The sequence below is a fragment of the Trichosurus vulpecula genome, chromosome 4 (genome assembly GCF_011100635.1).
Source record: "Trichosurus vulpecula isolate mTriVul1 chromosome 4, mTriVul1.pri, whole genome shotgun sequence".
Classification (NCBI taxonomy): Eukaryota; Metazoa; Chordata; class Mammalia; order Diprotodontia; family Phalangeridae; genus Trichosurus; species Trichosurus vulpecula.
In genome coordinates, this window is record NC_050576.1 from 291,047,731 (window position 1) to 291,071,357 (window position 23,627).

At 37.3% G+C, this 23,627-nt stretch overlaps 1 protein-coding gene across 1 annotated transcript in view; it reads right to left on the reverse strand.

Moving 5' to 3' along the window:
• CPS1 (carbamoyl-phosphate synthase 1) overlaps positions 1–23,627 on the reverse strand; it is a 183,545-nt gene that overhangs the window by 135,793 nt on the left and 24,125 nt on the right. The window contains exons 2-3 of the mRNA XM_036755918.1: positions 21,711–21,856; positions 1,148–1,257 (exon numbers count right to left, since the gene is read on the reverse strand). Of these exons, the coding sequence (XP_036611813.1) occupies positions 1,148–1,257; positions 21,711–21,830 (230 nt within the window). The 5' untranslated portion in view covers positions 21,831–21,856. The remainder of the gene's footprint in view (positions 1–1,147; positions 1,258–21,710; positions 21,857–23,627) is intronic.

Here is a 23,627-nt window from a genome sequence, read left to right on the forward strand (position 1 = left end):
GGCTCCATGATATAAAAGGGATATTAACTCTTCAAACTAATCCAACCTTTCCATTTTACAGATGAGGAAAATGAGGACTACAGAATCAAAGAGATTCACTATAAGTCACACAAATAATTTGTGGCAAATCTAGGACTAGGACCCAGAACTCCTGACTCCCAGACACTCCAGGATAGGACTGACTGTGTAGTTTCTCTATCACCTCTGTCTTGGACTATTATGTTTCTAATAACATCTCAAATGTCGAGTAGGTTTTGTAAATATTGAGATCCAAAACTCACTTTAAAAAAAACAACCTTGGTGACAAATATATTATGGTGATTCTTTCATTTAAATCATCATTGTGCCTTTTAAAAGGTATCAACATTAGACATTTCCTATCTCAATGACAACTAATAATAGGAAGAGTATGAATGCTATTCTCTGTAATTTCATCTTTCCTATCTAATTACAAGATTTTAAGAAATAACCAGGAAATAAAATATTTCTTCAGTCTTTGAGATTATGCTAATAGAGTACGGCTTTTAAAAGCCTATTCACAAATAAAGCAGCTACAAAATATAATAGAAAGAACACTGGATTTGGAATCAGAAGCCAAGATTCTAAACCTAGGTTCTGCTACACATTACCTATTTGACCTCGTGAAAAATCTCTTTCCCTCTTTCAGCCTCAGTTTCCTCATCTGCAAAACCAAACACCTGGACAAGATGACTCACAAAGCCTTCCTTCTCTAAAGGCTATGATTCTATGATCCTACTGAATTATTCTAAAACAAAAGTGTTCTCTTGGGAACCAAGAGGGAGATGGGTATTCTGCTGTCATTCCTTACTTTTTTATTCTCTACTCTAATCAGATTCACAAATAATCAGGAGTGGGTGACCTAACAGAGAGACACATGCTCTGTGCTTCCAGTCTAGGTTGTCAAAGTTGTTTACCCTTTGGAGAAACTACCTGGCAGTAGGAAGAGCAGAAAGCAAGTATCATTGCTGTGTCTCAGTGGTCTCTTCCTTAATGATATATGCCCAAGGCTTGGTACTGTGCACCCATATCCTACGTTAGTGGATAATCTTCCCTCCTATTCTACCTAAAATAAACCCAGTGCCCTTAACTATAAGTGGAAAGACAACATGGTTTAAGCATTACTCACCCCGCCAGGCCAGTGTTGAAAACAACTTCACCAGCAACAGATGACGGATGACCAAAGGAGTAACCTTTCATCTTGGTTCCATCTTCTAGGACAATGTGTGCTGTCTGAGCCTAGAAAAACAAGCTACATGAGTCTTGGCAACACAGAAAAAAATTATATAATGGCAGTCAATTAGAAGCCTGAACATACTGAAAGATTAAATAATATGGCACTGCTCAATGTATGACCACCCAACTATTAACATCTGGGGACAAACTCCTGCTTGTTCTTATTCTTCTCAAATGAATGACTTTTTGTCATAGACAGGTGTTCCACTTCCCCCTGGAAAGGAACAGTATAGAATGTTGATGAACCATCTGTATAAGGACTGTTCATAATGGATATCGAGAAGTCTAAAATACTTGGATTAAGTGACATCAGTTATTATTCTCACTATTCCTTACTTTCTTCCAGTAGAGTTTTTTAAGAACTATTCATTCATAGGTTCATATGTGTGTGTGTATGTGTGTGTGTGTGTGTGTATATATATATATATATATACATACATACATATATATTCTAAACCGCCCCATAGAACTTCTCTGCTACTATGGACCCTCACCAAAAAAAGGACCACAAAACCAGAAGACAACACTACTGGGTTTTTAGAAATTTTTCAAGCCAGGTTTTATTGAGTGCCTTCAACATATGAGACACTGTAATAGGCACCATAATGAATTGAAATGTTTAGAAATGAGAGCTAATGGTACATTAAAGGTACAGCCAGTCTAATTCTTTAAAAGTAGTGAAAGATGTAGAATTGTGCTCACATTCCACTTTAGTCTATGTCCCAGAACTCAAAAGGAATCCTCATTGTTAGGGAAAGTGTGGGATCTATTAAATCAATCAATCACCCACCCCACTCACTTACAGTGATTGACAAGATACTCTAGTCATGAGAGAACCTCTCCAAAGAATTAATTAAGCAATCAAATGTATTAAGCTACTGTTTACCAGTAAACTTCTTCTATAAAACAGAATGCCAGTTCTAAATCTAGAATTACTCCAGTAGCAAGCCAGATGCGGAGGTGGTGGTAGGTAAGAGGAATCAGGGAGGAAAGATGCCTCAGACTCCTCTCTCATCCCTTGATTACAGGAGGACCTCATGAACTTCAGAGTGTGGGAAGATTTGGACAGTTATGTCAAAATATCCAGGGTCTGTGCATCCCAGGCAATATCCTGGGACTGTATGTCCTCCTCACAGTGGCCTATTATCTCTATGCTTTTCGGTCCTCTGCCGGTGCCATGACATACAATACAATCAATGTTTTCCCCCTCCTATCCCAAGCTGACACCCCTGAAGTCCTATCCATTCTTCCCCTCTCCTGGGCCCCTTTTCCTCACCACTACTTCCCACTCTCATAACCAACTCCCTCTTCCTGGGAGTTGGAGCTTCATAGGTAAGCATCAGCAAGCCTATAGGGATTCAGACCAGACTCTCCCAGTCTCCAGGAGGAGCAACCCCTTTTCCTGGAACATCTGTACCTGAGTAGGGCCAAGGAACACCTCCCCACCCCAAATGAATTTGTTCCTGGTGCCAGACTTGTGAGTTAGAACTCTTGACTATAAAACTCACATTTTATTCTCTCAAATTTGCATGTGGTACACACACAGCAATCTTATTTTTCTCCTAGAAAACTAATTAGAAAAGTTGAGATCCTTCTGTAAGGGTTCAATAACCTATAAAATGAAAGAAAAAATAGCCACCTGATACAGTCACTTCTTTGTCAAATGGAAGGGATATGAGAGATCATTTGATCCAACCCCCCTCATTTCCCTAATGAGTAAAGTGAAGAGCAGAGAGGCTGAATAATCTGTCAGGTTAATACTGGCAGAGCTAGGAGTCCGATTCAGCCACTGCTCTTCCCACTTATCATAGTGTATGGATGCTCAACACAAGAGCTGAAAGTTCCTGTCTTTTAGTGGAATGCTCTGCATACACTGGCATCAGAGAATTAGCTGTGAGAACTTGACGTTTTGTTTGTTTTAGCATTTTTATCTCTGAGGAGAAATTTCATCTATCTGCAGACTTATGACAAGTATTCAAAAATCTCAAATTTGGTCCTTTATCTCTGCTGTTTAGCTTCTTAAACCTACACCCAAAGTGACTTGAGTTGATTCAAAAGGAAAAAAAAATCAATTGGTTACTTGTATATAAATTGAGACACAGAGGAAAGATTCACTAATTAATAGCCACTTACTTAACCCCATTCAAATCTGGTTACAAGGAGACCATCTTTCCTTGGTTGCTTCTTCCAAAATCATGAAGTACTTGCTCTTTCCCTATTTAAACATAGCCTTTCCCTTTTCCAATTCAAAACACTGACTTCTAGTTTTATGGAGCAATGACAAAGTTAATTTGGATACAAAACTCATCGCATTTTTAGGGTGATCAGTAGCCCCACCCCCCCACACACACACATACATACACGCATGTGCGCATCGGTGCTTGATAAATGCTTGTGGATTTGAAGATTAAGATGCCAAAATATCACTTCCTTGTAAATACGATAATAATTGGCTTTTCTGTACTGTTTTACGAACATTATATGATTTGAGTCAAAAAAACACTGACAAGATACATATTACAGGTGTTTTATCCCCTTTTACAGATAAGAAAACAGCCTCAGAGAAACTAAGCATCAGAAGTGTCGGTGAGGACTAGAATCCAGGTTCCCCCTGCTTCCAAATCCAGCACCCTTCCCTCTATGGTACTCTTCCTCTGTATTGAAAGATTGAGTATTTCTGACTTCAGAGAGCCATGGCATTCAACTCTCTGCCTTTTAGAAAACAGAAGCAGAGAAAATATTTCTTAAACATTAAAGAAAAACTAACTTTAGAACAACCTGGGAAAAAGGCTGTTTAACTGATAAGATCTGGGAAAAGAAAATACAAGAGAGCTGTTGTGGTTGGTTTTCTTATGCCAGTTTGCCCAGCTTATTCTGAGTACCATCTGCCTCATGTACTATTTTAATTTATAATTCGTCTTTTCCCTTTCCCTTCTGCACCCCCAATATAAAAATTCAGAATTGAATATCCTTATTTTAAGCACCATCTAATCTTGTAAAGAAGATGAAAATTATGTGTTGAATGAAGCTGATTTTTGTTAGCCCTTCATATCCTCCTCTCTCCAGCGGACTGGTTTCTTACTTTCATCTACTGAAGATATATTTGAGGAGACATTTACTGTTGCCTGAAATAGTCTTGGAGATTGTGTTCAATATGTCTTTTGGCTCCTCTAATTATATTTTCGCTCGTTTCTGGGGCTTTTTATAGATCTCCCAATCCTCCTCCCTACTACACATTATATTTTTACAAGCCTTCTGTTTATTGCCTATACTATTCTTTACATTCCTCTTAAATGCATTGGCCTCCAATGGCTTTGAAATGATGAGTGTCAATTGGGTTGTCTAAGGATTGATGGAGGAACTCTGTACAATGAACTATTATATGGAATCCCTTCTTCTAGCTAACAGTCGCAAAGTGCCATTTCATTCCAAAGTGATTCCCCACCCCAAATCACCTTGTTATCATCATAAGATACTTCCATAGCCTCAGTAATAATATGTCCTGATACAAAAAAAAGTATTCAACACAGAAACTAGATCATAGCATAAAGTTATTTTTCAAGCGCTCAGTGCTAAGCACTTTGGTGCCTTAAAAGCTAAAAGTATAAAGGAAACCACTATGGACAGAAGGGCACATACTTCATTGGTGCACTGAATAGGTAAGTTAAAGCTTATGAGAAAGAAAACAAAATAAATTTAAGTACTAAGATATTGAATGGAATCCAAAGGTCTTGCAAAGTTAGTACCTGAGTACTAAAAGTGAATAAATCAGAATTTTTGTCACTCATTCTACATATACTGAAATTTGAAGGATCAGAAGCACCTCAAATTTGTAAGACTGGTTCTTGCCCACTGCCTCTTGGAAAATTGTACCATTTCTCGCAGTTAAGTGGGAAACTTTTCTCTATATCTAATTTAAATCCTTCTGCTTAGTTTTAGAGCTATTTATTTTTGTTTTTCCTTTTTTGATAAAGAGAGCTGTTTGTTGCTCATCTTCTACCTAGTAACACCTCCATGTGCAATAATAGCAGGCAGCTAGTGAGCTATTGTTTTCCTCCAGCTCAAGAGGTAATTTTTTAATACTTCTTCCTAGGTCATAATTTTTCTCCTTGTGAGCTTTTCCTAATTCTTAAAAAAAGCTTTTATCAAAACAAGCAAACAAACAAAGCCAAGTAAATTAAAGGTGCTGAATTAGGATACAGAGGACCTTAGTTCAAATCCCAATTCTGCCATCTGCTACTCCCCAGAGTGACTGTAGGCAAGTCCCTTAACTTCTGTATTCTGACCTAAGTCCTGTCATCTGTAAAATGAGGGAGTTGGACTTGATGACCTCTAAAGTTGCTTTCTACTTGGACCTTATGATCCTAAAGTCCATTCATGACAGGAATCACGTGTCAGCATCATGTTAACTGACTGCAAGCATAATCATTATTATTCCCCACCCTTAATTACAGGATCCCAGAGTCTCTGAGTTGGAAAGGGCTTTAAAAGTCCAATCTGCTCATGAACAGGAAGTGTCTCTACAACAACACCTATAAGTAATCATCTAGTCCTTTCTTGAAGTCTCCTATTTAAAAGGAATTCATTCTATTTTTGGGATAGCTCTAATTGTTAGGATTTTTTTCCTTATATGAAACCTAAAGGTCTTTGTTACCTCTACCCATAGCTCTTACTGATGCCCTCTAAGACCAGAAAGAACAAATTGACTCCCTCTTCCATAAAACAGCCCATCAAACAGCTGAAAGCTAAAATCCATTCCACTGGTTGTAGTTCTTTGCAACTTGACTACTGTGAAAATATGTTTAGTGTGAAGGTATATGTAGAACCTACATCGGATTGCATGCCATCTTGGAGGGGGGGGGGGGGAAGGAGAGGGAGGGGAAGAAAATTTGACACTCAAAAACTTAAGGAACTTAATGTTGTAAACTAAAACTATTAATTAATTAATTGATTGATTTAAAAAGAAGGCTAAAATCCTCCCTCTAAGTCTTCTCGTGTTCAGGATAATTATATCCTGTTCCTTCAGACAATCCTCATTTGGCTGTATCTTAAAGTCCCTCACATCTCGGTTATCTTCATTATTAATGTCTTTCTGGAAATACAGTATCCAAAACTGAACACAATACTCTACATCTCCAAATGCAGTCTGACCAGGGCAGAATAAAGCAGAATTATGACCTCTTTAGTGATAAAATGAGGAACAACAAAGCCCACATCATGTTTAACGCAGCTTAAGCTCACATTACCTTTTATTAGTTGCAATGTTACATTGTTGATTAGTACTGACTTTTCAGGTCACTAAAACCTTCCCATCTTTTTTTTTGGTTTTAATATGAGCTGTTACCCAAATCTCTCTAGTATTACACTTGTGAAGTTGGCTAACTAAATCCAACTATAAGATGTAGTTTAGTTTGGTTTCTTTTTGTTTTTTGGTCTGGAACTATTATTTCAACAGAACATGGCACTCTCGGTATGGAAATGCCTTTCATGCATTCAGATGAGCTATTGTCATGCAATATATAATCTTAGAGAGTTGCCTAGGGACAAAAAAAAAGTTAAGTGATTTACCCATGATCACACAGCTAATATGCGTAAGAAGAAATTTATCTCTAATAAGTTTCCATTTCTTAGATTAAGTCAATCATTCTTTGATTCAGTCACAAAACGTTTAGCTATCTGTCCTACCAGTATCCAATATATGCCTTTATCTAAGTCACCAATAAAAATGTTACACATCATAGATGCTTGGTCACTCCACTAGAAACCTTCACTCAAATAGACATTAATGACTACTCTTTGGGTTCAGTCATTCAACCCTTTCCAAATATACCTAAATATATTTCTTTTGTTTAATTCGGATTTACCCGTTTCTCCATAAGAATAATATAAGATCTTTTGTTAACTGCTTACTAAGACCTAGTTAAACTATATCAAAAACATTTTTGCAATCAATCAGTGTAAAAATCATATCCAAAAAAATAAGGTTAATCTGGTATGACCTGTTTTTGATGAAATAATACTAAAGTTTTGTGATTACTTCTTCATTTTTTAGAACTTTAATAAACACTCCTTTAATAATATGTATTCGGCTTTTTGTCAGGAATGGATGTTAGGTTCTTAACCCATAGTTTGATGGCTCTTTTCTCTTCTCTCATGAAAACTGGAAGAACAATTGCCCTTCTTCAATACTTCAAGTAGTGCTGAACCTCCCTATTCTCCACAATCTTTCAAAGATTACTGACAATAGCTCAGAAATCAAATCTACCAGTACACTAAGATGTAGTTCATCTGAGTCTGCTGACTTGAGTCAACTCTCTATTATTCTTATTTCTTTGCCTTTTTCAATCCAAAGATATTTTTTCTTGGCAGTGAAAACAGAAGCTAAATGAGAGTTGATCATACATCAGTCATCTGTTACCATCATTCCATCTATCCAATCAAGAATCTTTATCCTTATTTTCATCCTCCATAAAGTCTGTTCTTTTCCCCCTAGCAAGCTGGCATCTTTTCTTTCTTTGAACTCATCATAGCACTTTCTTGGTCACCTCCACTTTCATGCCCAACTTTGTATTACAGTAATTTGGTGTGTTTGTTTGTTTGTTTTAGCTCATCCACTCTTCTACTAGACTATAAGTTTTTTGAGGCAAAGAATCACATCCCAATCTTTGTATCTCCCTCAGTGCATGGCACAGTGCCTGACACATAGCAGTCATTTAATGTTTTCAGGCTAACCTGGACCTATGAAAGTAGTATACTACCCTGAAAAATCTTTTTTTAATATTATTTTGTTTTAAGAAATGTTTCATATCTTAGAGTATGGAATCATTATGAACAGTCAAGAAACTCAAGTTCTTCAACATACAAATTCTGACCACTAACATTTAGTGATCTCCTTTCTCTTATTTCCCTGATAGTCTGAAGTTGATGCTTTATGCCATTTATAATTTTTCATCCAAAATTTCATTCAAAATAGTGTGATTTGGGTCACTGGGTCAAAATCCTCTATTATCTCCTTATTATTAAGCAATATCTCTTTGCTTATTAGCTTTCTCTCCCTCCCCACATCTAGTCTGTATAGCTGTTCCATGGCACATAAAAAGAAATATGGACTTGAGAAGGGGCTACTTGGCAAATATCTCGCAGGTATCCCAAGAATTACCATTCAAAACAAAAATGAAAGTATTCTTTACCTAAAGTTTCAATAAAGTGATTCTAGTAGATTTATATAATTTCTTTCTCTTTTTCATTCTTTCATATTATTTGCAGCTCCCAGGCTATTACTAATAACTAAGTTCTATTATTAATACTACTAACCTGTGCATTTTACTTCTCTCTCTTTGGAGGAAAAGGAAGATAATTGGGTTCAGATTCTACATAACACACTCCCATTTTTTTTCCTTTACCCTTCATCTAAAATACATGCCAAGCAGTACTCTGTCAACAGTCAATTTGTTTCTTCCCTTTCATTAATGTGGTCTATCAATTCCCCTATTATGTTGATATATCAACTCCACATTTTTCATATTGTAAAATAATAACAGCCAGAAGACATTTGCTTTAGTTTTTACTCAGTTTCAAGACAAGGCATTAGAACCTCCTCCTGATCATTTTGTAATATGAAGATGTTTACAATCAACAAAAGGAAAGAAAAATAATAATTTAAAAACATCAGTTGTGAGAAATCAGTCCTTTTCTACTCTCCTGCATAAACAACAGGGCATTATATTAATGGATACCTTTCAAAGATATAGACTGATGCTGCATATGTGGTTAATCATCAATTAAACTTAACAATGAATGGGCCCAGTAGCAATAAAACGTTAAAAATTGCATTTGTTTATACAATGTGTTTTTATTTAGGTTTTAAAATGATATTCCGGCCATTGTGGATATAAACAGTGGATCAGCTGAAAGAGTTGTCAATGCTATCTCACGCCACAAATTGTCCAGGGCAGAGACCATTTCAATTTTGCAGCTAGGCGGCCCAGTGGAAATAGCACTGGCCCTGGAGTCAGGAAGACCCAAGTTCAAATACAGCTTCCTTTATTTACAAGCTCTGTAACCCTGGGCAAATTATTTAAACTCTCTAAGCTTCAATTTCTTCATCTGTAAAATGGGGATAATAACACCTAACTCTGAGGGTTGTTCCAAGGACAAAATGAGGTAATATTTGCAAAGTGCTTTGCAAACCTTAAAGAGCTATATAAATGCTAGATGCTATTATGGCCAGGATTTGTGTCCCCAGTGCTTAGCACAGGGCCTGGCACATAGTAGGCACTTAATAAAAGGAAATTGATTGATTGTGATGATAATGATTTGTATCCCTAGCACCAAACACAGTGCCTGGAACATAGCATACACCTAATAACTGCTTGTTGGTTGATTTAATTTGGTTGAAGAGAAGCTTTAGATCTGCACAGTTTTAGCATCCTGCTCTTCTATCCAGACTTTCTGCCTAGACTCTACTCAATGGCAGAGAAAGACAATATCCCATCATTAACAGATGCAAAACACTAATCTAAGCTGAACCAGGCTCTTTTTCTGTCTAACTTAGTTTCTTTAAATATTTTGGGTCCTTATATTTCCTCTTTTGGGGGAAGTAAGTAAAGATTTTAGTTTAAAAGAGTCCTAGATGGGTTTCAGTCAGTATGAATAAGTAAAATTAATTAAATCATAGTGGATTATATCGACAAATAACTTTATTGTGAATTCTACTTAATTATGTCTGTAAGAATTTGAACTTAAGTTTTATTATAGATTAGAGGTTCTTCACTTTTTTGTACCATGGACTCCTTTGACAGAAGTCTGGTGAGTTCTATAGATCTCTTCTTAGGACGATGTTTTAATGCACAAGATAAAATACATAGGATTACAAAGGAAGCCAATTATATTGAAGTACGGCTTTCAAAAAAAATTTTTAACAAGTTCATGGAGCCCAGGCAAGAATCCCTGCCATAAATATAACTTCAATTCAGATAACCTGCCCACAGGGTGGTAAGAATTGATTATAGATTCTGAACTCCCCTAGCCACTGTACGTAAGAATCAGGTTATTAGAAGCTCCCCATGATTTGGTCTACCTGGCCCTCCTGCTTTGGGAGTCGCACAAACTAAACACAATCCTGAAGCAGTTCTGCAACTTTCAAGACTCTTGGGGTAAATGTGAGATTTGTTCAGGTTTGGCCCAGATAAATGAGATTCCAGAGGGTACTCAGGGCTTGGGTGGATCAATCCATGATGAATTTGGATACCACTTCTGCTATTCAAGGCACCAGTTCCATATGGAATTCTTAGATATGAGTAAAATCTCTGGGGAGTATTAGGATGGTCTTCCTTCTCTAAATACCCCTTAGAATTTCAGACTGGTCCAGGTCAAATTTTCCAAGGGGTAATAAGACCCAGAAAAACTTCCACAGGCCCACTCCCAGAATACAAACTGGAGGTATCCAGCCCCTTCACAGGGGCAATGAGGTAATAGAAGAACGTAGCAATCATGATAACTCACATTGATATTGCTAGGGTGTTGGTTTTTTTTTTACAGTTTACAAAGTAGTTGCCTTATAACAACCTTTCGGGATAAGTAGCATAAATATAACAAATACAAATAGAACAAATATATGGTAGGTGTCATTAACTAGAGAACATGGTGCTCATTTAGCTAATACACTGCCTCTGTCTTCAAAGAGTTTAGGAGAGGGATGAGACACTAACGCAGACACCTATAATGCAGAGCCAGGTGGTGCACTGACTAAGTATCAAACTTGGTGCCAGAAATACCCGAGTCCAAAACCTGCCTCAGACATTTAGTAGATATGTGACCCTGGGCAAGTCAGTTAACCTCTCAACTTTAGTTTCCTCATCTGTAAGATGGGGATAAAAGTAGTACCTACCTCATAGGGTTATTGCGAGGACGAAATGAGACAATATATGTAAAGCACTTTGCAAACCTTCCAGTCTTTTATAAATGCTAGCTGTTATTATTACAATACGTGATATTATATGGCATGCTCTGCAGAGCAGCAGCAATGACGGGAGGTGTGACATGTGAGGATTGCTCTCAGATGGGAATAACAGAGAAGAGTTCTTGTGAGGGATGGCATTTGGGGAGAGGAAAAAAGGAGAAGGAAAGGCATTTTAGAGTTGATAAACAAGATAGATTGGGTAATTAGTAGTCATGATATTAGCTAATTATACACAAGTATTTAACTGATTCTAAGTATTAGAGAAAGAAATGAGTTGCCTCCAGGGGCTGTTCATACTAAATGGTGCTCACTTTCATCTGGGGATTTAGGGGAGAGTCATTCATCAGGATGAAGATTTTATACAAAGTACTTAAACCTTCTGCTCTTCTGTGCATATCTGATTACTTCTTTTGCTTTTTTTTTTTTACTTTGTACTTCCAATTGAAGAGTAAATAGAAAGAACTGAACTTAGAGTCAGGAAGACCTGAGTTCAAATCCTGCCTCAGCTTCTCACTAGTCTATGACCCTGGGAAACCCATCTTAGCCTCAATTTCTTCACTTGTAAAAATGAAGACAAGGGTTCCTACTTCACAAGGTTGTTGTGAGGATCAAGTGCAATAACACATACGTAAAGCTCTTTGAAAAACTTAAAATGTTATATAATTGATATTGTCACGATTATCACTTCTATCTCAGAAATGCCCCATCTTTATGGCCCTAGGTAGAAGAGAGTAGAGGAAATTTCTTTTCACTTATTCTCTAGTGAAAAATTTACTGACTGGCACGCCCTTGCATTCTGTGCTTGTAAATATCTGTAAAATTGGAGGCTTTTATGCATTTAAAGTAATTTGTTGTTGCAAGAATAACATTATGAATTTTTTATCTCAAATAATTTCAGAATAGTCTAAACAGCTGTTGGTTTGTTCTAGATTGATTTGGAATGTTTCAAATGTCAGGTATTGAGAATATATCTTCTTTTTCCTCTAAGACAGGGCTGTCCAACCTTAGGTTTTTATTGAAACAATAGACAATATATTTTGATTTGCCATTTTAGCGAGAACTCTGTGACAGCTCGGCTTCGTTTACTAAAGCATTTATGTAAATTTCTATGCTTGTAGACAGGCCGCATAAATCACACCACGGGCCGCATTTTGGACAGCCCTGTTCTAAGATATTAGAAAAAGATAGTACTATATTTACATGGAGCATTTCTTCCACCCAAGGGAAAACTTTGGTGTACTTTTATTTTTCCAAAAAAGAACTGAAATGTCAAGCAAAACATCACTTATCGATTAATTTTTATCCCCACTGAAAAATTGCTTACAGCTATGAAACCAGAATAAATGGGTCAGAATTGTCCGCAGCAGCATGCTCAGTTTGAGACCAGGTTGAAGCTGTGTCTTTTTGAAACATTTTGTGTCATAGCAGCAATGCAACAACTCTGACTGGGATCCGTGGCTAGGTTGCTTTTCACGAGCCTTGAAAATGCATTCCTAGTTGCTAGACTCACCTCATTCAGAGAGTGCAGGCTCTAGAAGCCAAGCAATTAGGAAGCATTTTGAACCTGTCTAGATCGTATTCCTACTACCAGGTTGGCTTTTCCTAGCGTGTTTGCTACATGCTTAATAATCATTAGCTAGATGCTCATTTATCTTTACTCATCTAATCATCGGCCTGCTCTTAAGTTGAGGGTATCAGGAATTCTCTTTGAACTCTCTCTGTCCTTTGAACCCTTTGCTTCAAAAGTCTGGGAGGAGGTAAAGGCAGAATGAAAACTGTTAGTGAAAGCTAAAACTGATTACAGAGAATCTGCTAAGTAAGACTCCTGAATACCTGTGGCTGCTTAGAATTACATGACAATTGAAGCAATGTGTCACCCTGTTACCAGTAGATGCCACACGACTGCTTGAATTCAAAGAACTATGGCGACCTCAAATACTTCTATAAGATCATATTTGTAAAACTCATGATAACTAAATGGGTTGGTCTCTGGCCTATGAGTACGTTCTTAAGATGCAAAAAAAAAAAAAAACCCTAATCCATAAAAGGTCTAACCAAGTGCATCAGTGACTAGTCCTCCAGTAAGGTTCAAGAAATACTAATAGGCACAGAATTCTGATCATTCCAAGCCTAGCTATGGCTATATGAATAGAACACACACACACACACACACACACACACACACACACACACACTCCCTCTCTCTCTGTCTCTGTCTTTCTCTGTCTCTCTGTCTCTCTCTCTCCCTCCCTCCCTCCCCCTTTCCTTCTCCCTCTCCTTCTCCCCTCTACTATAGTGAAAAATTGTCAATTTACTTTCTTTGACAATTTTAACATCCTGATCAGGTTGACTATATAACCAATCCAATGTGTTCAGAAATAAGTACAGTCTCCTCAGAAAATTAATAGAACCTTCTCTGAAAAAAAAGAGCTGGGGGGAAGGGGTGTCTACTCAAGGCTGATACACAGACAGCTCCATATCTCCTTGAGCAAGTTGATGTATCCATTTTATACATCTGTAAAATGGGAATAATGGCACTGTCACCACTTAAAGGGTGTGAAAATTAGCCAACAAAATCATGGTGATTCCCTTTATAATATAAAGCCGCTAGGCAGTTATAGCAATAAATTCTACATAAGAGCGGAAGATAAAAAAAAACTGCTTTTACTATAAGCCCCTTAAGCCAGTTGTGGAAATGAAAATGATTTACTCTGGGAACTTTGACTGTGTTACTGTTGAATCATTTATCTATGCGAAAGATTTGCATACTAGAAAAACTAGAGGTCCCCAGTGTTCCCTTCCATTTCTACCAGTGCCTAAAGCTATATATACGTTTGATTCAGGCTTGCCTGATGTTCCTGAGCTATAAGTTTACTTCAATAGTCATCCTCTATGAAATCAAGTAAGTCTGAACCAGGCTTTAAATGTAGGAGGCTTAAAGATAGAATGCATTTCAAATAATGATTCTATAGCTAGTATGGCAATAAATTCAAATCATGACATGTTTTTATTGGTAAGTAAAATCTTATTGTCACTCTCCAAGTTAAGCTATAAAAATATGGACAGTTTAGATTCTCTAGAACCTAAGCCCATTTTTTATAGCTTACGAATATTTAATGATGCTTCACTTTAGTTACAATGCTTTTCATTGAAGGATTTCAAAATACCTAATAGCAGTAATCAATTAAACCTTACAACATCCTAAGTTAATATTAACTCATTATTAGTTAAATTTAAACCAGAATACAAATACGTAATAAATTTTGAAGTCTATGTCTGTGTTCTGAATACTCAGGTATAAGGCTGAGTAGAATAGGCGCTTTTCATTTCCATTTCATAAATTACAGCATTTATGAGAATACTACAAATGGTGTACTTTATATAGATTATCAATTACAGGATTAAAGATCATCATACATTTTCATTTGGTTAGATTAGATTTCACATTTATGGAGCTATTCGCTTTTAAAGTCTGAGAGAGAGAAACAAAAGATTTTTTTAATTGGCCTTGTCCATGAAGAACACAATTGACACAAAGAGCTAGCCAGTTCGTAAGTGAAAGGATTTGAAAAGATTTTTACAGGCTAGGAAACTCGAAAAATATCATATGATCTTATTACTGAATTTAGGGAGCTGAGGGTTTGAGGAAACAGCAAGCTCAATATGGGACACGAGTGGGATATTGCAGCCAAAGAGTATCCAAGCATTCTGGTCACCCTAATTAGACTGCTTTAACAGAAGTTGAAATATAAATGCTACTTATGCTAAGAAGTGGACACAGACTTGTTTTCAGTTTTGTAAACTAATCAAAAGAGGCGCAATAAAATTCATCAAGAAGACAGAACTATTACACTCACTCATTTGAAAGATTTTTAGACCTTTGCCAACATATTGATTACAGGGATAAAAGGCTAAGATTTGGTGGTTATGGTCAAAGGAATAGGGAAGGAGAGATAAAAACAGCAGAAAGAAGCTGGAGAACTCAGGCACCCAATCTCATGAACGCCAGGCTTGTTTTTGCTTCCTCCCTTTGCCAGCCTCTTCAATACACTCATGCCGTGGCCTCTGGAAACTTTTAAGGCCTTTTGCATATGATACAAAGCTAGGGGTCGCAATGGCCCAGGGCCTTCCTAAAACACTTTTTCTTGTGAGAAAGTCTGGCAGATGATCACATGAAGAGGGAAATTGTGTTCATTTCATGGTAGGGGCCAAAGGATAGGACTTTTAGAATCATCAACAGGTCCCAGTTTTCACAGACATGCTTCTGGAGAAGCTGAACATGGGTGAACATGGCTGTGCTCTAGAGTTCTTAGCAGAAGGAAGTAGTAGAGAGGATTTCCAAACTACTCCCCTCTAGTTTGTTCAAACTTCTGTGTGGCCATCAACCTATAAGACCATTATAGTTTATCAGTCTTTGAAATATTATGGTGGACAGAGATTTGACCCTGCTTGAAAGGTGGTCTACAGGATGAAAGGAAGCTTCCTTCACGCTCTACCCCAAAAAAATGAAGGAAAATTTTGAAGAACAATACAAACTTCCTCAAAACAGAACATGCACGTGTCCATCTAATTTATCTATTTTACAACAGTTGACTGCCTCACAGATCATATTGTCTCATGGATCAAAACACATAATACAGGCAAACCATTTTTTGTTTCTGTCCATTTGTTGTGCCAGTCTTGCCTGGTTTTCTTGGCAAAGATACTGGAGTGGTCCATCATTTCCTTGTCCAACGTGAAAAGTATTTAGTAGACCTTAAAATGCTATTTTACTAGGGATGAGGACAAGATCTATGATTTCATTAGTATAGGAAACTTCAGATGAGATTGCAATCCATGTGGATTTGCACTTTATCTGCAATTTATATAATCTTTGAGAGTTGACCAGAAAACTGAAAGCCTAAGAAACTTGTCCAAGGTCACAAAGCTTGTCCATATCTGAAGCAGAGCTTCAGCCCATGTCTTCCTGGCACAAGCCCAGCTCTACTTACTACCCCATGCTGTCTCTAACCCTACAAAGATCAGCTGTTTTAATTATTATTGCTTGGCAGGGCTATTAAGCTTTGTAAACCAGGAAAAACTATGTATGTATATATATATATATATATATATATATATATATATATAATATGTCATTACCATTTCACTTTTATTATCATCAGTAGTTACCTTATTCGATATTGTAATGTACTTTCTTTTTACATGGCTTTGGATACACTGTAGGTGTCGTCACCTCCTGTAAAACACAACTATATAAAATCCTAATACAACACTGTGAACCTTGAAAATATATGGAAGTATATGCCTTAGCACCAATGTTATGAAAAGGTTTCATTATATCACATTTTTTAATTTGTATATTTTAGAATATAGCAAGAATAAGAAATAATAGGCGGCCCAAATACTGCGTTAGAATCCCTGAGATGTTCCTTCCAGATTCTAAATCTGTTGATCCAGGGATATTAAAAATAAACAAAGGAAAGACCTTCAGGACATAAATTAGATCCTGCAGTTACAAGTTATGGGAAAATATGCCCAAGAATACCATACTATGAGGTACAAAGGGGTTGGGCTCTGTATCAATGGAGGGACCACCCACACACGGGTAGAACAGGAAGATCCATCAAAGGACTGGTTACGAAGTTGCCATAGTCTAATGGAATGATAGTAACTGGTAGTACTTAATTGAAGTTGTCCGCTCCATAGCTAAAAGTACCTATGAAAAGGTGAACAGATGTCATGACAACTACATACCTCAACTATATCGATAGTACTCATAATCTGACTTGCGTTCAAATGCTGCCTCAGACACTTACTGTGTAATCTGGGTAAATCATTTAGTATAGTTGTGAGAATCAAATGAGAATTTATATATACATAAAATATGACGGCACATATGTGGTATATAAAGGGCTTTGCGATTTTTAAAGTGCTATATAAATGTTAGTTCTTGTTTATTATTGGCATCATTGCCTCAGTATGAACAAAAGGTGCATTTACTTGGGGATCTCTGAGAATAAAAACATCTACAACATGAAAAATTTATCTAAGAAGAATAAAGACTCAGCAGCGTATGGAGATGTTAGGGGGATACCAAATCTTTTTACCTGGAAAGTTCTCTAGTTCAATGATGATGCTGGTCAACAATTACAAAAATGTGAGGGAAATGGACTTGCAAGCTGTCGAGGATGTTTTTAGGGGGGTAAGACGGCTAGGGGTAATGACCTACTATTTTCCCAAAGGAATTAGTTACTTTTTTACTTTCAAAATAACATGGAATTTCAAATATTAACCTTCTGGGATATTCCAAAGGCTTGTCACCTCATGATCAGTAAGGCAAAAGTTGGTATTTGGAGGGAGCAATCTTACCTTTAGAGGTTAATGTCAAAGAAAATAATCAGACCTTTCCACCATGACATGGTCCCCTGACATGGCTATGAAAGATGATTTGGCTAAAATATGGATCTGAACCAGTATGGCATTATGTTCTCAGAGTGAAAACATTAATACAAGCAAGGAGTAGCATGACATTGTAAATAATTTGAGAATTCAGAAGACCACTTGACAATTCCTGGAAATTATACCATTATTTAGAAAAATAATTACTACCAAACGTATAAATATTACATTACTAAAGGAATATATAATAAAAAGAACAAAGTAGGATGCTGATCAGTTCCTTCCAAAAATCAAAAAATATACTATTCTTTAGTTTTAATTTTAATTATTGATGGCATTAATGAGTTCCCATGGCTTAGTAATGAGTAAAGACTAGCACATTGGGTGGAACTCAGTGGCAAACTTATGGAAGACCATGCACAGGATGGGCAGGCTTGGATAGGTTATGATCTGCATTATTGGAGGCAATACCCAGGTGGATGACACGCCAGATTGATACATTTGAGTAGGTGTACACAATACTTTGAGATTGCTTCAAAGTGCTTTCACATGCATTATCTCACTTGACCTTCTCCTTAGCCCTGTTAAGCAAAGCGGACAAGGCCAGGTCTCTTTATTTTCATTTCAAAAGGGAAAAAAGAAAACTAAGTCTCAAAGAGATTAAGTGATTTGTTCAAGATCACATGGCTAAGAAATCAGCCAATCCAGGATTAAAATCAAGGTCTTCTGCCTCTAACACTCCTAGATCTTTCTACTCTTCCCCATGATAATTCACCTCACGCAATACTGGATGTGAAATATTTTCAGCACTAAAAGAAAAGCTCACGTATCTGGCATCGTTCTCTATTTTATGGTTGTTGGTCAATCTTGTCCTTATAGTCACCTTCATTTTAGGTATACAGCCCCTTTGGCATTCTTTCCTCTAGCCTCACTACAAGTGAAATATGGCAGGCTCCGTTGGCAGGACCCCAATCTATAAACATTAGCCAAGAATACACAAGAAAAACAGTCTGAAAAAACAAGGGCGTAATTTGCTGACGTCAAAACCCACCCTTGGCCCCTTTGCCAAAGGGAGAGGATAACTGACCTCAGAAGATTCAGAGAAAATACCCAATGGTAGCGGACTGGCAAGAGAAGCCTCACACACCTAACTCTCATTGTACATTTCACACCCCATCCTAGCTGGAGATCAAACACCTCTTTGTCTACAGTTCTCACGGCCCGTTATTAGTCAACATAAATCATCACTTTGCACCACTAGCATCTCCTAGGTATAGGGTTTTTGTCCCTATCAAAAATACTAGAAGGACTTAAAAAACAGAAAAGGGGCAGGGCTATGACTTCTAAGGATGAGAGGTTAGAAATGGAGGTGGGGCAAGCAGGGGGGTAGAATTCTGCAGCAAAATGAATCGATAATAGCAGGACTCCCCTTGGGCACTAGTCAAAAATTTTAATAAACTATTTCTGAAGTTCAAGAACTCCTATTTTTCATGCCTGGCTTTCCTCCAGAAATTCAGGCCAGACTTGATTGAATGTGAGTAATGACTTTTACAGCCAGCAATGATGCCTTATTTCTCCTACAAATTTGTCATTCTTAGCCATGAACAGTGGCACACACTTAACACATCTGACAATGGGAGGAATAAGAACTGCTTTCTCTCAAAGCTCATCTGCGGAACTGTTATAAACATCTTCTAAAGCTTATTTTTTATTGGGCTGGATATATATATATATGTATATATATATACATATACATATATATAGCATTGATTAGGACCCAGGATATGTGGATTCTGGTCTCAATTCCATCTCTATGGCCCTCTGTATTCAATCAACCAAAAGCATTGATTAAGCACCAGCTGTGTGCCAGGTACTACACTGGGAATACAAAGACAAAAATGAAATACTCTCCAACCTCAAGGAAGTTATGGCTCTATCCCAGTAAGCCATATTTTATTTTCTTGCCATGCAAAATGGATATAATCCACATTATAGTAATATTGTGAAGACAGTCAGTTATTGCATCTAAATTGCATTCTTAGATTTATAGATTCTTCCCAAAGAGTATAAATCCAGTATATTATTACTTTCATTATGCTCTTTTCTCTGAGATGGGCATATCATTCTGTCAATAAGCACTGATTAAGTGCTAGGTATTACACTAAGGGCTGGAGATATGGAGAAAGGTAAAAACAAAGTCCCTGCCTTCTGGGAGCTCATATTCTCCCAAGAAGTGTATTTATAATTTATACATAAAGTACCTTATTCTTTATTTCCATACTCATATCTATCCTATGGTTGGGGAAATATCTTCCTGATAGCCTCTCCTATTTCACTGAAATAGAATGCAAAGAAATTAATTACTCTAGTGTTTCTAAATCCACTGTTACAATTTCTCTTGGGACTTATATTTACAAAAGCCTCTTCTAGTGAAGTCTTCCAAGCTTTTGTAGCTGGGACTATTAGGCCCTAAGTAGAACTCCCAAACATTAGGTATTACAGAATGACTTAGCTAATGGAAGGTACAAGTGGAATTTCTCTCCTCTCTCTTTTTCCTCTCCTTTCTTCTTATCCCACTCTTCATTTTTTCCTCTCCATCCTTTCTCCCTCACTAATGAGTCTATTGGTGGTATCTAGCAGCATCTACATTCATTGCTTACTTAGCTAGCCCTGTAGTATTCATGGTATTCACAGTGAGAAGGGTCACTAACCCCAACCCACCCCCTAGGCCTGACCAACCTGAAACTCTGGAGGTTGTAGAATTAGCTGCTATTTTTAAAGAAATATGATTATGTCTATTACATATAAAACAATATAAAACAAATTAGAATCTATTGCTTTTAAGTTGATAAACAGCTCAGGCATTTTTGTGATAGGGCTTCTTTACCACTGAGAATTGGTACTACTTAGGTAGGATTCATTTTTTTAAATGTTACTTTTTTGCACTCACTGTTAATAACCTTCATTTGTAGTTGCCACCCTGTTTAAGACCAATTTAGTGATAAGCTTCTTCATGCATTAATACAAAGCTAAAAAAGAAAATCAAGTGCTGCTATTGACATTTCGTGACTCATAGGATCACAGGATTAGAGCTGGAAAAGACCCTACCAGCCACTGAGCTCAATCCTCTCATTTTATAAAAAGGAAACTGAGGCACAGAGAGGTTAAATGCATTGTCTAGGGTTATATGTCTGAGGCAAGACTAGAAGCCGGGGTTCCTGTCAAGTCCAGCATCCTGAAGGTTTAACATTACAATGCTTTATTCTGTCTCACAGTTATAATATACTATTGGAACAATCTGAACTGCTCTTTGTCTCAATTTCTTAGTCTATAAAATAGAAATGATATATGTGATATACTTGAAGAGGTACTAGTAGGAGAAAAGTAAAGATAATTACTTCAAGTTGGATTGCTAATATCAAATGAGCCTTAGGGGAGAAAAATTTCAGTGAGCTTATTCAGATTTGGGGCATGAAAATCAGTTAACAGGCAATCTTCCCATGCAGCAACCTAAACTTTTTTTTACTAGACACGTGATTTCATTGGTATAGGAAACATCCAATGAGGAAAATCTCTCCACGAGTGCAGATAAACACCTACACTGCCACTCATAGCCTTAAAGAGTCACCTAGGACAGACCCTAAGAGATTAAATTGGTTGCCCAGTCATCCACCAGCGTGTCAGGGAAAGGACTTGTTCCTATAACATCCAACCCTGAGGTTGGCTCTCCATCTACCATATCATAATGCTTTTTCTACTCCCCTAAATTATTAGCAGTACTTTATAGGTTCAAAGATAAGTTTGGTCAGCTACCAAACCCTTGAGAAATGGTCACTGTAAAAAATTATGCCTATGTCTTATGTATTCACCAAGAATTATAAACTTTTACCTTGTGTGAAATTCACCGTGCAATTTTCAAACTCATTGCAAATTAAAATGTGGATTTGTTGCATTATGAAGTCCTATAGTCAGGTAAACAATAAATTAGTACTTAGATACTCAATTCCGATCCATTGCCTCTTGTTAGTGAGTCTACGTTCCCTGCTACAAGCATTAAACTGTATTGTATCCAAAAGAACAAATAAGGGAACGTTACCTTAACACTCAGCAGCCTGATGCCAGTTCTTGACACTTTCCATTGTCGTTGAGCAGCTCCATTGCAAAACCCAGTTTTCAGCGCCTTTACCACTTTGTAAGCCGTCAAAATCCTTGTCATTTTGAAGGTGAAGATTGCAACTAAAACTGAACAGAATTAGATGGATTTTAAGGGACTTAATTATGAAACTTTTCAATTAAGGTGAAACAAAATATAGGGGTAAGGAGGTACAGTCTTATGGTTAAGCCTGACTGCACATTCAGTCCCCATTGAATTCCCATTCATTCTACCCCTAAATATCTTTAGCCATAGCTCCTCCTCCTCTCTAACCCCTCCTCCTGGTATAACTTCCTGAGATGTTCCATGGCCATGGAACACAAATTGCATCACTTCAAATACCAACTTCTCCTACTGAAAATATGCAAGCACTGTAGAAAACAAGTCACTTTCAGAATGACCTAAACACAGAGGAAATCTTTAAGAACATATAACTCTGATGTCAGTAACACCTAAATGATGTTCAAAGGTGAAAGACCTTTCTATAGAGAGAAGTATTGCCTAGTTTCCTATTGATTAAATTTTGAGTGTTCAAAGAAACCTGAAGTCTTATGATGATATGAGGAGTATAAGAAATTGGTAGCCAAAGATAGTATCATTTGATAAATTCATGTTAAAGAAAAAGCAACCCTTTATTTTCAAAGAAAATAAAACTCTTTTGCATCTAGTACTTTACATATGTACATTGTTGTTGTTGTGTTTGTCCTTTGTTTTCAAAGAGGACAATGACATCAGGGAAATGATGACATGATTTGCAGTTGATTTTGATTTGAGTGAGGGAGGGCTGTGCAAGGCCACCAGACTCACTTTCTCCTCCAGAGGCATCTGAGTCCAGTGATCTGATATTCATCAGGATGACTGGAGATGACCCAGGATGTGATAGGAGACCCTGGCCCTTTTAGGTTCAGGCCTTTTCATGGACTCACTTAGAGGGGAGTAATGCCCATTCAGTGAATAGGCCTCTTTAAGTAAAGGTGAGTCAAGGGATAGCCCCTTTAAATAGAAAAAAAATGCCAAAATAATCAAGACAGGAGGGGAAGACCCTCAGGGTTGCTGTTCCAAAGAGAAACAGTTACCATTGACATTCACCCTAAGCCAAGAGGGCCCAAAATGCAGGCATTAAGTGAAGCTTGGGCAGGCACCTATTGTGGCCCAATCTATGAGCTTTAGAGTGAATTGGGAGGAAGGAAGGAAGGAAGGAAGGAAGGAAGGAAGGAAGGAAGGAAGGAAGGAAGGAAGGAAACCCCAACTTAAGTGGGCAGCTTCTGGCCAGCAAAATTTACCTTCCTTTAGAGAAGAGAAGGAGAAGGACAGACAGAAGGAGAGGATCCGCTGACGTACCCAACTAGCTGGGCCCCCTTTCAGGCAGCTTGGTCTACTCACAGGTTATGTTTGTCCTTCATTTTCCTGATGTCATGGTCCTCTTAGAAAACATGTATGAATGGGGGCAGCTAGGTGGTGCAGTGAGTAGAGCACCAGGCCTGGAGTCAGGAGGACCTGAGTTCAAATATGACCTCAGACACTTGAAACATTTTCTAGCTGTGTGACCTTGGGCAAGTCACTTAACCCCAAATTGCTCTGCCTTCCCCCCTCCAAAAATAAAAAAAAAAACATGTACATAGGCATATATGTGTATATATGTATATATATACACATATGTGTAATACATCAATGTATGATATATGATGTTTACATATATGAGAGATTGAGAAAAAGTGACAGATCTTATTTATTAAAATATTACCATCTGTTTTTGCTGCACCTTGCATAATCCTATATTCTAAAATGGAGTCAATTGATATTTACTTAAAGGATAGAAATAATAAACAATCACCAAACATGAGCCAACACAAATGGAAG